Source organism: Amphiura filiformis, chromosome 4, assembly GCF_039555335.1.
Source record: "Amphiura filiformis chromosome 4, Afil_fr2py, whole genome shotgun sequence".
Classification (NCBI taxonomy): Eukaryota; Metazoa; Echinodermata; class Ophiuroidea; order Amphilepidida; family Amphiuridae; genus Amphiura; species Amphiura filiformis.
In genome coordinates, this window is record NC_092631.1 from 49,452,208 (window position 1) to 49,468,497 (window position 16,290).

General features: G+C 33.6%; 1 protein-coding gene across 1 annotated transcript; it reads left to right on the forward strand.

Moving 5' to 3' along the window:
• Positions 1-1,962: 1,962 nt before the first annotated feature.
• LOC140151001 (uncharacterized) lies at positions 1,963-8,651 on the forward strand. The gene is made up of 2 exons (XM_072173188.1): positions 1,963-2,036; positions 6,130-8,651. The coding sequence occupies exon 2, from the start codon at positions 6,135-6,137 to the stop codon at positions 8,202-8,204; it is 2,070 nt and encodes a 689-aa protein (XP_072029289.1). The 5' UTR covers positions 1,963-2,036; positions 6,130-6,134; the 3' UTR covers positions 8,205-8,651.
• The last annotated feature ends 7,639 nt before the right edge of the window (positions 8,652-16,290 follow it).

The following is a 16,290-nucleotide window of genomic DNA, read 5'->3' on the forward strand; positions in this document are numbered from 1 at the left end:
TACGCCAAATTCATAATTGCTATATACAGGAGATAAACCTTACCAATGTAAGTACCCAGCAAACACAAAACGTTTTTAAAACATTGTTAACAGGTTATATTTTGGATTTTTGTTTTTGGTTAAAACGTTTTTGTGTGAAAACACACTGCATCAATATTTCTAAAATGTTTTCAAAACATTTTTTGCAAACATTTTTTGACAAATATTTTGTCAACACTTACAATAATATTATGTTAGATTTTTTGCAGTAAGTTATCAAAAAACGTTTTTGAATGTATGAAAACGTTTTATACCCTTTATAATTATATAACCCGACATTTAAACGTTTTCTGGCAACCTTTTTCAAAATCAACATGTGAATATACCCATGTACATGATTGATGGATGATTTTACATGCTATAAAAGAAATATCGATTATTTCTGCTGGTTGTATTCGAAATGAAGTTTTGGCAGTTGCAAGTGAAAACTCGGTGAAAAATGATGAAATCAAAACGGATATGCTGAGAAAACAAGACTCACATGATGTGCTTTATAGAGGTGGGAAAAATCTTACATTAGCGAACCATATTAGTTTGAAACGCTAAAAATTTAAACCTCAAAATAGCTCATGGACAAAGTTCATGTGTATAAAAATCAAAGGCTTTACCATAAAAGACACAATTTCATGCCTAATTTCAACACCAGGATTTTTTTAAAGGGTCAAAATTTTAAACTTGCTAGTTAGCTTGCCATATATCAGGTGTTTTGTTACCTGGGTAACATGGTCACAAATTCAGGATTCAATGGGATTTTGTTTTATTTTTTACCTGTTACCCAGGAAAACCTAATGGTGTGGCGATGTGGCAAACCATTTTCTGCTTAAAATATTGTTCCAATCTGAACATTTTCAGACCATTTAAAAAATAAATCGGAGCATTTTTGATTTTTTTTAAATCTGACCCCGCTAGTTTGATGAGCTTTTTGAACATGTTCCCCCAAATGAATTCTGGGTAGTTTTCTCTGTGATATAGTCAGGACCATAAAATACTAAAGATAGCAAAATAAAATGATGCTATCTTCAGTAGATAACAAACTGGTATGATGATATCTTCAGTTGATAGCATATTGAAATAAGCTGTCTTCAGATAGCAAATTAAAATGATGCTATCTTCAGTAGATAGCAACTGGTCATGATGCTGTCTTCAGTAGATAGCATGCTGAAATAGGCAGGTAGCAAATATCTGGGGAAATTGTATATAAACCAGAGACTACGATCACCCACCAAACACAAAAATGGTTTCAAGACGTTTTTTATAAACGTGTTATTAATACGTTTTGGTTTCATTCAAAAGATTTTAATAACATTCAATTATCGTGTCATATAGAGGTCATTAAAACTTTGTTAAAATGCTTTATATGAAAAGAACACACTACAACAACATCTTAATAATATTGTCAAAATGTTATTGTATTTTTTTTTTTTGGCCAACATGTTTTTGGAACGTTATTAAAATATTTTATACACTTTATATAACCAGACAATAAAACGTTTTCTTTAAAACGTTTTGTGTTGCTGGGTGCTGTCGGTCATGTCATGCAGATCGATTTATTATGACAGTGGCAATATTGCCTATTCAATGATATTGCCTCGGGGATAATTGCCTATCGATTGGCTATGGATAAATGTATTCGCCACTTGCACGGTTCCGCCATTATGGACTATATGCGGGGAGAGCCTCGAACTGGCAGCATACATGAAAGGAAGAATTACGTAACCTTACACAGAATGTTATGACTGGTTCAATTCCCATTCATGTATGCTGCCAGTTCGAGGCTCTCCCCGCACATAGTGCATAATGGCGGAACCGTGCAAGTGGCGAATGGGTGATGTTATCGGCTTAACTTTGGTGGACAATATAATAAGTATTGATTGACAAGGTTAACAGTTTACCACGGTGTCCTCTTGTATTCCATTGTAAAATTTAATATTTTGCTCCTGTACTTACTGACGCTACAAAAACCTCGCCACGTTTGATTTGAAAGGAACAGTTTCCAGGTGAGTTTTCAAAATGTATCTTTTGCTGATGCGCATGTATGTCATAGTTTATGTCATAGTTTATGCACAACAGTGAGATATCGTGTGGTTTGAGCAGATGCTCTGCTCAAAACAATGATCGGGAAATCTATGTTTTGCTCAAACACAAGATATCTCCCTGTTGATGCGAGAGATAGGTCAGCGTTGGTTTAGATCAGTGATTGTTGCAGCAGCACCGTTAGGTATTTTCGTCTCAGGACGAAACAACATTGAGATTGAAATATTTTTTTTGTTTTTATTCTGACACAATGACCTCAAAATCATGTTAACCCGTCTTTCAAAACGAATTGATGTCAAAGTCACGACAACAATTATGTCCGATTATCTAAAGGGTGTATAGCCACTTTCATCATGATCGAGAATATCAAGCTTGCTGTACTATGTAAACTTGTTTGCTATAATGTAATTGTCATGCAGTGTACATCAAGGAAAGCAACAGAAAAACAATGACAGTTTCTTATGCTTCTAAGTTTTAAAAGGCCTACTTAAAATAAATGCTATATCTATTGTTTATTTATTTTATTTTAAAGTTCATGAAAAAAAACGTGCCTGGGTGAACGTAAAAAAACCCCACAGTCACTCTATCATTTCTAGCATTTCTTTCATTAATCCATATACGCCATACATGAAGAACAATTAATAGCTAAAACAAAATCGTCACAAAGGTATACATGATGTAGGCTTACGCTTTCTTTCTTTGCCTTTGTAGAAACTGATTTCTATGACAGTTAACTTTTTATACGTTCAATAGGCCTATGAGAAATATTTTTTATTCGTGAATTCTAAATAAATGTGGAAATGAAATGTCGTTATTTTCAATCTTAAAGGAAATTAAGAGCATTATTAAAAGATTCATGATGCGCCGCGAATGCACGATAACAATACCAACTAGTGGCAAATGGTGGTCATAGACCACAAGCCTATCTGGGGCGTACTGGTGTTATGGAGGTGTCTGACCCCTGTAAAATGTTCCACGAATGTTCCCAGTGGTCATGAGGTTTGTTGTCATCGAGTTTGAGTCCCGTACTCCTTACAGATGTCCAGAAAATGCAATTCTAAGATTTTATCCCAGGTGACCTTTGACCTGACCCCTGCAAATTTTTCCAAAAATGTTCCCCTGGTCATCAAGTTTGTCATGAGGTTTGTTGTCACCGAGTTTGAGCCTCGTATTCCTTACAAATGACAAGGAAATGCATTTCTAAAATTTGACCTCTGTATTACCTCTGACAACCCTGCAAAATGTTCCCCTGGTCATGAGATTTGTTGTCACCGAGTTTGAGCCCCATACCCGAGCCCCATATCGAGGTGGAAACTGTGCGCATGATGGTTTATAAGAGAATCGTTTTTGTATAGAAACCTTTCCATATGGAAGAAAGACCCGATAGCAAAACAAGACCTAGCTGGGGGTGTAAGCTCCCCAGCTAGGTAATCAAATTACGTGGCTCGACAAGCTTATCTTTAGATTATTTCAATGAACTCAGAAAGTGCCTCTCTTAGGCCTATGTAATGGAATTATTAGTTTCCCGTCACCCGCACGCATCACCTTTTCCAATTTGACCAAAACTTTCAATATTTTCATAAAAAAATCAATTATCTGAAAATCAAAATTGAAACTCTCAAAATGTCTGACATCCCCTGCTGATTGTAATCAGCAGTTTTTCTTACTTGTAGGGGTAGAGGATGTGGTAAATAATGGAAATTTAAGGATTACCTCATCATGTTTCTTGTGATTACAAAAATTGCAATTTTTTTTTCATTTTAATAAAAACAAGTTCAAATCTTTTCTTAATCTGTTGCAAAATGTCTGTAATGATGATTTAAGCACTAAGACCAGTTTTGAGATGGTCTTTCATCAACAATATAGGTAATAGCCATGTAAATGACAGTTTTGACAATAAAGAAATTTTCCAAAATAATGAATAATGAAATCATGACCTCATATTTCATTGAAAAAAAAATGTGACGGGAAACTAATCATTTCATTTGCCTTTGCTTAGACATTTACTTATTTAATGCACGAAATATTATGCCATACAATGGCTGTATATGTTTTTGTTCAGCAAGTATACATTTTTAGATTAAATCCTGCATCTTGATGAAACTGCCATCAAAATCAATCATTTGTTTATTCAGAGAAGATCTTCTCTAATTAAATATGAAATGTGTGCGTTTATTTCCTGAACAGAGTATAAACCAAAGGAAACGACATGATGCTTCTTTCTGGCTGAATCAGAAAATCGCCAAATTCATTGTGTTTGTCATCAGATCATTTTTACTGCTTCAACAAATGAATGGTTTTTTTTATGGAATACTTATTACCACTACAGGCCGAGTGAAATGGGCAAAGATGTAGTAATCAGCATTTTTATGTTAGTACACGCGTTAAAAGTGCAAAATACAGGGTGAGTCAAAAAAAGTGCAATAGAGCAAAGAATCGATATTTATGTAAGAACCAAGTTGAACGTTCCCATTATTAAACGTTTTTATAAATGCTACACTCGATAGTCACCTTCTGTGAAAAAATGAAGTGAATCGCTTCTACCGTTTAATTTTTATGAGTCCTTTTGCTGTGATACCCACTTTTCATTATTTGTCCACGAGGACCATGTATTTTGGATGGGAGCACACAATGCACGATAAATGCACCATACCTGAAACTGACTTCAACTTAAATAAGGTTGATTTTTGCGTTATTTTTATTTCTTTTCTTTTTCTGCTCAAACAAACTTTCTTACATTACTTTAAGTCCTTCCTTCATACCTCACTCGACTCCAACTCCAGTTTTTTAATCCCAATATGTCCAACTTACTGGATGTTTTGTAATTCACTCCACCCCAATTTGCGCGCATTTCATTTCGATATTTTAAAAACCCGCCTACAAATTTATATGGTTTTGATAGAGAATAAACATCTTTAAAATAAAGGCAAAATGAAAATAACAACAAATAATGTTTCTTCTCCTTAAACAAGACCAAGGGCAATAACACTTTGGGTGATCCATTTTTATTTCAATGCCAATGAGGTTAAGGAACTGGCAGTTGTTCCAAATCTACCTTACACAGAGTGGGCTGACATTGGACAAACATTAAAATTAGGTATCGCTATAAAATGTGTCATAAAAACAAAACGGTAAATGCTAATTCCTTGATTTTTTCACACAAGATTACTAATGGATAATATATTATTTATAAAATGTTTTAAAATCTAAAAGGTTCAACTCAGTTCTTAAATAAAAATTGATTCTTTTCTCTATTGCACTTTTTTTGACTCGCCCTGTATCATATTGATCTTGATTGAGATTTTATGATCTGGCGGATCAAGGATATTGCCAACTTTGGCTATTTGGCGCCCTAGTGGTTGCCACACCTTGCTAACTGCTCCTACTGTTTGTGATGATTTTACCTGTTTGTAGACCTTGTATCTGTCTATAATTTTAACTGTGAGCTGATTTTACAGTGCTGCTAACACTGGGCGTCCTTTGTGCACGTTGTCACTGTTCTTGTTTTTGTATGGCAGTTTGTTCCTATATTTTCTCTTGCTTGTAAAGGACCCCAATGGAAATAAGCTTTTCCCAAGGCTTTTTGGGCTATCCTTGGTACTTGTGTTTATTTGTAATTTCGTTATACAATTTTGATGTGCAATTTATTTTATTTTGTTATAATAATACTGTATATGTAGTGTAATTTGTATGTTATTCTTATAGTACCTAATAAAATCAAATCAAATCAAATCGATTCACTTCATTATTTTGCACACAAGGTGGCTATTGGTTGTAGCATTTGAAGCAAGTACTTGGTTCTGAAACCAATATGGCTTTTTTTCTTTACTGCATCTTTTTCTTACTCGCCCTGTATTTTAGCAATGCCTATTTCAAAAGAATTTCCCATTCTCCATAAACCACCATTAGTATTCTTACTACTGGAATAATTGCATACTCATCAAGAGTAATGACGGACAGAGCTTTATGGGTCAAATGACACGCTAATATAAAACACACACTTTTCTTGAACAGCAGTGTAAATCAAATGATTTTTATCATTATTTTTTTTTTCAGACAACATGATGAGACCTAATCGACAATGGGATTTACTACTAGATCCGGTATGCAAGTATTGTAAAAGAAGATTTATTGAAAACATTCCACGTTATAAATCACATCTTCGCAGCCATGAGCTGAGTATTAAACCTTATTGGTACAGTAATCCAACGCTAAAACCAAAGGCTGGATGTTTGGAGTTACACAACAAAAGGCTTCAAAAACGAAGGTGTAAAGATCAGAATATATCGAACGGGTTTCCAGGTCACTTGAATGCAGAGAAGCATAAGCGAAGTGAAGTAAAGAAACTTCATAAATGTAGCTATTGTAACAAATCATTCCGACGATTAGGACACAAGAAAGACCATGAAATGATTCATACAGGAGAGAAAACTCATCAATGTAGCTATTGCAACAAATTATTCCTCAGGCTAGGAGACAAGAATACGCATGAAAAGATTCATACGGGAGAGAAACCTCATCAATGTAGCTATTGTAATAAATTATTCCTCAGGCTAGGAGACAAGAACACGCATGAAATGATTCATACAGGAAAGAAACCTCATAAATGCAGCTATTGTAACAAATCATTCACGTCATTGGGAAACAAGAATAAACATGAAATGATTCATACAGGAGAGAAACATCATCAATGCAGCTATTGCAACAAATCATTCAGCCGATTAGGAAACAAGAAACAACATGAAAAGATTCATACAGGAGAGAAACTTCATAAATGCAGCTATTGTAACAAATCATTCACGTCATTGGGAAACAAGAATAAACATGAAAAGATTCATACAGGAGAGAAACATCATAAATGTAGCTATTGCAACAAATCATTCAGTCAATTGGGACACAAGAAAATACATGAATTGATTCTTAGTACAGGAGAGAAACCTCATAAATGCAGCTACTGTAACAAATCATTCACGACATTGGGATACAAGAATACTCATGAAAAGGGTAATACAGGAGAGAAACCTCATACATGTAAATACTGTAATAAATCATTCAGTCTGTTGCCAACTAAGTTACAACATGAAATGATTCATACAGGAGAAAAACCTCATCAATGTAAATACTGTAACAAATCATTCAGCCAATTGGGAAACAAGAAAGAACATGAAAAGATTCATACAGGGGAGAAACTTCATAAATGTAAATACTGTAACAAATCATTCAGCCAATTGGGAAACAAGAAACAACATGAAAAGATTCATACAGGAGAGAAACCTTATAAATGCAGCTATTGCAACAAATCTTTCAGATGGATGGGACGCAAGAAAGAACATGAAATGATTCATACAGGAGAGAAACCTCATCAATGTAGCTATTGTAGCAAATCATTCACGACATTGGAATGCAAAAAAACTCATGAAAAGATTCATACTGGAGAGAAACCCCATAAATGTAGCTATTGTGGCAAATCATTCACGACATTGGGATACAAGAATACGCATGAAAAGAGACATGCAGGAGACAAACCGCATCAATGTAAATACTGCAATAAAGCATTCAGTTTGTTGCAAACTAAGAAGCGACATGAAAAGATTCATACAGGGGACAAACCTCATCCGTGTAAATATTGTAACAAATCATTCAGTGAATTGGGAAACAAGAAACGACATGAAGCGATTCACACAGGAGAGAAGCCTCATAAATGTAGCTATTGCAACAAATCATTCACGACATTGGGATACAAGAATACGCATGAAAAGAGACATGCAGGAGACAAACCGCATCAATGTAAATACTGCAATAAAGCATTCAGTTTGTTGCAAACTAAGAAACGACATGAAAAGATTCATACAGGAGACAAACCTCATCCGTGTAAATATTGTAACAAATCATTCAGTGAATTGGGAAGCAAGAAGCGACATGAAGCGATTCACACAGGAGAGAAGCCTCATAAATGTAGCTATTGCAACAAATCATTCAACCAATTGGGACACAAGAAAGAACATGAAATGGTTCATACAGGAGAGAAACCTCATCAATGTAGCTATTGTAACGAATCATTCACTAGATTAGGAGACAAAAAGAAACATGAAATGTCTAAGAAACATAGACTAATGGATGCAGCTATTTAACAAACCATTCGTCCAAATGAATGTAAAGTGATCCAACTTATATGATTGTTTTTCATTTTATACATGTAATCATGGCAATATTCTTAGTAGATATCTCGCTAAATTCAATCAGGTTATCAATAAGGTATTTTGATCATTCATTGTTTGCTTATCAAAACAGAGCTAGAGCTAATGGATGAATGACCATTATTACAAAACGGTTGGTTGTATGCCAAATTTGGGATACGCACTCGAAGCAAAATTTATTTTTGTGCATTATGACACCTCTTTTGTTGCAATGGTCCCAATGTTGATGTCGCAGCATTCATTTAAATGAAAGCAACCTTTCATTTGAAACTTGCATCAAAATCCTATTGCCTTGTATTTAGTATCCGTGGAAGGAAATATTCGGCTCTAATTGGATTATTCTTCTTGTTTCGTGAACTTGGTGGAGGTCAAAACATGTGATAATCAATAAAAAAATATGTCACATCACTGGTCATTGCTTACTTAATCTCACTATTGAAACATGATAATTTCAATCTTTTCTAGGACCAAGAAAGTCACAAAAAGTGGAAGACCAAGGGTTACATCTTTTGAAAACATCACAATCAGGAACATTTGAATCTAGCTTTATCACTGAAAAGACAACTGTAGGATATTGATCAGAAAAATATTGAAATCGTCATGTTTGCCATTACGTGAATAATGATCACTGCTGTGAATAATAGCAATTGTTATTGATTATCACATGTTATGATTCCCTCCAAATGGAGGATACTAAATACAAGGCAATGTGATTTTACTGCAACTTTTCAATCTTGGGTTACGTCCACCATATGATGTGGCATCAATTTGGGACCATTGCAACAAATGGGGTGCCATACTGCGCATAAATAAATTCTGCTTCGACTGTTTATCCCAAATTTGGCATACGATTTTGGAATAACGGCCATAAGAGGGTAAGTTTTGGTAGGTGTTTAGTTAAAGTTTTTATGATGCCCATATGTGTGTACTAGTATGTGTAGTATTATTTTATCATGTATGTTTTAGAGCTCTACTTTGTAATATTTTTAGTAGGTTACCTTGTTTTAAATATGGTCAAATAACGGAACGTAAGCTCAGCGATTCAACAATATAATAAGAGCTAATAAACACACATTCACGAAATTAGTAAACAAGAATCATGAGAATAGGAATGATATGAAAGTTTGAAAAGATTCCTACGTGAATCAAACCCCAGAAATCAGACATTGTGTCAAGAGCCATTCAGTAATTTGCCTCACAGTGTCTAAAGGCCGAGTCATATTCCATATTTGACGTACAATATTCGAGTATTCATATTTAACGAATGTTTGTTGAGATAAATGTATTCGGCATCGAATATGACTTGAAACAGATTAAATAACAAATACTTGGTGAAAATATTCGACATCAAAGAACCAATAACCTGTTTTATCAGCAGTAAAGCTCAGTAAGTTCACGGTATCAGGTTTCGTAATTTAAAGAAATATTTTAAGGGTTTTTATTATGGTGTGTTTTTGCATTAATGTTTTGGGAAAATGTTTTATTATGACTACCTATAAGATTTCGCATTTCTTCGGAAAGTATCGATGTAATTTACACGATTTACATTGTGCATAAATGTTTTTAACAATTTTAATTGTCTTTTGATTTGTGTTTCTTCACAAGTGCATCAAATGTTATTAATAACATTTTAAAAGCAACTGTTCTGACTCGTAGATCTCGTAGGTTGAGTAATGGCCTGATTGGTTTAATAATTATTTATCAACTTCATGTGTAACAAGAATTTTGTATTCTTGATCTTACTTAAATTCTGCCAAATCAGAATCTTTCCAAACTACTAGAACAAACTACTAAGTAACGTTATTAGTCAAGTTTACTAAGCTGATTGCTGATAAATAAAATAATAGAGTGGTCAAGAGAATTAACATGATAATACAGTATTGAGGTTATAATAAGGTTGTGTAATCTCTCTATATAATATGTGGTTTCATATTCGCGGATCAAACAAAACTGCATCACTAGTAATTGTAATTACTTAATTAATTCGTACGTCAATTGTTGATCAAGAGTTGTGATGGTCATCCGGATGGATCCCTGTTCAATCAGGGGTCCCCCAAGGCTCGGTCTTGGGTCCTCTTTTATTTAATTTGTTCGTTTTGGATTTACCAAACTATGTGCAATCTTCTCTTCCGCAATATGCGGATGACACACTTCTTTACAGGCCTATCCGCTCTGAAAATGACATCAAAATCATACAAGGTGATCTTGATAATATTACTTATTGGTGTCAAATCAATAAAATGTCCTTAAATCCTGATAAATGCAAAGTTACATAATTGAGGTTATAATAAGGTTGTGTAATCTCTCTATAATATGTGGTTTCTTATTCGCGGATCAAGAGTTGATGAAGAGTTGTGATGGTATTGTGGTAATGTCTTGAGGAACTAAGATAAAGGTCTCTTTTAAGGGTATACGAGGTATTGTTGGTCGAAGCAGCCAACAAATCGATTTTCATTATCTGAATCAATATATTATTGAAAAATAACACTTTGATGATGTTTTGCAAAAGTTCATTCTACAAATCATATACTTTAAAAACTTGCTTAATTTAATGTTGTTAATGAGTTATGTACGTTTTACAAAGGTGTTGTTGTGTCAACCCTCTTTACAACATAACTCAAGAACCACAGGACCTACAAAAGTATATCTGTGATATTTGAATTCTTCTACATGCTCGCTATGAATTGAGCAATGCAATTTTTGCTAAAGCTCACTACCATTCGCAAGATGCTGTTAACTACATTGTTTTTTTGCTGCTTCGACCAACAATACATCGTATACCCTTAAAGCCAGAATGTAGATCTTATAATATGATTTTGGGCATATTTGTAATGTTTACACACGTCTCAACTTATAATGGAATCAGCCAAGTTTGTTGTGTTTGTCGGGACAACCGATCATTTTAAAATTGAATGGAATGGTACATTATGGCATTAAGTTACATATTTTTAATGGCAGCAGTAGTAACCAAAAGTTTGTACGAGGATCGTGTTTAAAGAATATGTAGCATACACTCTTGTGAATTCTTGTTCGTAATCATGGTAATTATTGTGTTAGAATAAAGTTCCTCAACGTTGATCTTTTCTTAGCTAGTTAAATATTTTACTCATTTTGTTCTTTAAAACATGTTTTGTTTTATACAGTTCATGTAATACTTACGTTTATGATGTGTTCATGGTGATAAAAATTTACTAAACACATCAATGCATGTACCTTTTTGATTCATATTGTCTTTATGACTCACTTTCAACTTCAACTACAGGCCATATACACCATACCCATCAATACACCATACCCAGCAAACTCGAAACTTTCAGTTATATCAAAGTTTGGGGTTTGGTTTCAATAATAACGTTTTAATAACATTAAAATGTCGGGCTTTTTATATAAAAGGTCATGAAAACGTTTTGTATGAAAGCACATCACAACATCATTTTAAAAATGTTGTCAAATTTTTATTTCATAAATACTTAAATAAAATGTTCACAAAAATTTACGAAAACATTTTACACCCTTTATATAGCCTTTATATAAACCGACATTTAAATGTTTTCTGACAACCTTTTCTTAACGTTTCAGATTTTTTTTAATCCAAGAAATTTCACTGAGATTCGGACCATTAACCTATGGACTACGATTTTCCCTACACCACTATTCACTACACAGTCGGAGCCCCAGAGGAGGTTGTCTTATAATGATTTTTATCGCTCTCACAATACTTTATATACCTTACGTCTATCACATAATTTGCCCGGCGAGCGCCTCATAAAGTCAAGGTTTATTATAAAAGTTATGTATAATATACGTCGAAACGGGTTTTGCAGCTTTATCAAAATCTCAAAATGAACTAGTGACAGGCACATTGCAGATTGTTTTGACAAATATGTCCTCAAATTTGATACAGATGGCCACATTCAAAAACTTTTGTTTTTAAATAAATATTGCAAGTCGAAAATCCACAGTGCATCTTAAAAGTAAAGGTTTGTTATATGATTCTTATTTTAGTTATTTTAGTTATCGTTTGATTTTGAGCTAAATTGACACTGTTGTTGCTAGTGCTTGATTGTTTGCTACATGCTACAATGTATTTTGCTACATTCAAGCACATCAGTGCCTTTTTTAATTCAATTCATTTTGGAAAGCTTACTATCAACGGATTTCGTTAAAATTTGGATACGAGTTGCTAATATTAGAAAAATAATGATGATATGAAATGGATTTTTTTCATGACTTCGTGATCTTGGTGATTTTCAGTGCTTCACACCTATCAAAAAACTAATTGGTTAAAATATTTCTATTTCTAATTTTGAGCTATAGTTTGTATTTTTAACTACCGACATCATTTAAGTCAAACCTAATCACGTCATATGTAAAACGTTTCCTCGACCAAACTACAGTAATGTTGAAAAGAAGTGAATTTTTATCACCTATACCACCAGATTAGGTAGTTTTTTAAAGCTTAACTTTTGTAGTTTTGGTACCTATTTTACATGTTGCAAAATATCGGACCGTCTTCAGATAACAAATTAAAATAATTCTATCTTCAGTAGATAGCAAACTGTTAAAATGCTATCTTCAGTAGATAGTATGTTGAAATAGGCTGTCTTCAGATAACAAATTAAAATAATGCTATCTTCAGTAGATAGCAAACTGTTAAAATGCTATCTTCAGTAGATAGTATGTTGAAATAGGCTGTCTTTAGATAACAAATTAAAATAATGCTATCTTCAGTAGATAGCAAACTGTTAAAATGCTATCTTCAGTAGATAGTATGTTGAAATAGGCTGTCTTCAGATAACAAATTAAAATAATGCTATCTTCAGTAGATAGCAAACTGTTAAAATGCTATCTTCAGTAGATAGTATGTTGAAATAGGCTGTCTTCAGATAACAAATTAAAATAATGCTATCTTCAGCAGCTACCCCACTGGTACAATGCTATCTTCAGTGGATAGCAAACTGGTACAATGCTATCTTCAGTAGATATTATGTTGAAATAGACTGTCTTCAGATAGCAAATTAAAATAATGCTATCTTCAGTAGCTAGGAAACTGGTACAATGCTATCTTCAGTAGATAGCAAACTGGTACAATGCTATCTTCAGTAGATAGTATGTTGAAATTCGAAGGCTGTCTTCAGATAACAAATTAAAATAAGTTATCTTCAGTAGATAGCCAACTGTTAAAATGCTATCTTTAGTAGATATTATGTTGAAATAGGGTGTCTTGAGATAACAAATAAAAATAATGCTATCTTCAGTAGATAGCAAACTGGTATGATGTTATCTGCGAAAGATAACATGTTGAAATAGCCTTATTTTAATTTAATATCTGAAGACAGGCGGTCTTTCAGATAGCAAATTAAATGATGCTGCTATCGTCAGTAGCTAGCAAAGTGGTATGATGCTATCTTCGGTAGATAACATGTTAAAATAAGCTGACTTCAGATAGCAAATTAAAATAATGCTATAGCAGTTTAAGTGCGATACAAAAGGAAACATGCTTGTAATTGACATTGCAATAAATGGTTGCAATATAACATTGATTAATATATATGGTCCCAATACTGATGAACCTGAGTTTTATGATAATTTATACAATGTAACTAATGAGTTTGATAACGAACATATAATTATATGCGGTAATTGGAATTTGGTAATGAATGAGGTACTTGATACTTACAATTATGTTAGAGTTAACAATCCAAATGCAAAAAAGAGAGTTGTAGAACTTTGTAACAAGCCCGTCTTGATTTCTTTTTAATATCGTCAGAATTAAATTCCAAACTAACTAAATGTGATATTAAACCAGGTTATCGTACGGACCATTCATTAGTCGATATACGTCTAGATTTCAATGACATTGAGCGTGGCAAAGGTTATTGGAAGTTTAATAACTCTCTTTTAAAGGATACAGAATATGTTAATCTGGTGAAGAAAACTATAAAAGAAGTAGTAGAAAAATATTTGGCACCTCCATATCTTTTGTCAAATTTGAACACAATTCATCCTAGAGATATCCAGTTTATAAACAATGATCAACTGTTTTTTGAAATGATTTTATTAGAAATTCGTGCTAAAACTATATCTTACTCATCCTTCAAAAAGAAAGATTTGGGAAGATTGGAGAGAGAACTTGAATCTGAGATAACGCAATTATTTTCAAAGGTCGCCTCGGGCGACCATACTTTAAATGTACAATTGAATATGAAGCAGAACGATCTCGAGAATCTGCGTAAAGATAAAATGAAGGGGGTCTTGATAAGATCTAAAACTCGCTGGTTTGAGCTTGGTGAAAAACCGTCTAAATATTTTTGAACATGGAAAAACGTAATTTAGTTAACAAAACAATAAATAGAATAGTTCGCACAGATGGTTCTGTTCTAACCAACTCAAAGGATATTCTTTCGGAGGCAAGAACTTTTTATAAAGATTTATATTCGGAATCTGAAATTGATGATAATGCTGATATTGACTCTGTTTTTGCAAATTCAAATACTCCAATCTTGTCAAACGCCCAGCGCGATAGTCTTGAAGGTCCTATAACTTATAAAGAACTTTTATATGCGCTTAAAAACTGCAAAAATGATAAATCACCGGGATCTGATGGATTTAGTTCAGAATTTTATAAAGTATTTTTTCAATGATCTTGTATGGTATTTGCTTCGTTCGTTAAATTATGCGTATGAAAATGGACAACTTTCTGTGACTCAAAAATATGGTATAATCACTTTATTACCCAAAGGAGATAAACCACGTCAATATTTGAAGAATTGGCGGCCTATTTCCCTCCTAAATGTATCTTATAACAGTAGACTTCGGTTGTATATATAAATGCGCTTTTATAAATGCGCACGTGACCAGATGACCAGCGCCATATTTGCATTACATCACTGTCAATCACTGAAATGGCGACCATTGAAGGAGTGGCTACAGTTGTGACCTTGTTTCGTGGCTAGCACTGGCAAATCATGGATATCAAAGGATCATGATTATTGCACAGCACCCCCATGTACAAACATAACTAATGTTTATTTATTTATTTTATTTATTTATTTATTTATTTATTTATTTTTATTTATTTATGCCGACCCCAAATTTCGGAAATTTCAGGACAATTTTTTTTGTATTTTCTCAAATAGAAATTTATTTGCAGATTTGTGTGATTGTTTGGGTGATTTAAAAATTTTTTAAAAAAATACCATCCGACCGACCGACCCTACTTGAAAGGTCCGTTCGCCCGTAGAACAGGGTTTCTCTCTTTCTCGCCTTACTTATAATTTTATAAATATTATTTGTCCCCCCCCCCCTTCCCCCAAAACCACCCCTCCCCTTTTACACTCATAAATTAATTGTTTTTTTGCTAACTTTCCTCTTCCGTGTAAAGTAAAACTTTATAAGCCGGTTGAATCAAACTGAACAAAATTGACGTATACAATTATAATATACCATGACAATAATGTGTATGACGAGATCTAACTTACTAGCTGAATAAATCTCAAACCATGCATTACATACGTGATTGTACGTCATATTGTCATATAACGTATGAGCGTGATGTATAGTATACGAGTCTTCCTCAACATCTTCCAGCCGGGATGATTAGATCATGTACAGTCATCTACGTGTTTATACTCTAAATTGTACGTCAAAGGGTGACAAAGGGTGTACAGATTACCGATTTAGCATGGGGGACACAAAAATGTGCTTAAAAACACATTTTGAATTTGTTTTTTGTCCATTTGCGAGCGAATGAGTAAGTTAGAATTGAGGAGGTCGGGCGGGGACATCTAGCCTATTAGTTTGAGAGGGTCATTATACCGAAAAGGGCTAAAGTTACAGTTTCCTCAATTTACGTTATAATTAGAGTTAAAATTAGGGTCAGAGTTATGTTCATTGGCGACGCTACGGGGGGGGGGTACTTATCTTGACTCCCAAATAAATAAATCCATGACCCCTTCCTTCCGAAGAAAATGACAGCCCCCTAAGTTCCCTACGTGCAAACATTATCAAATAACATCAT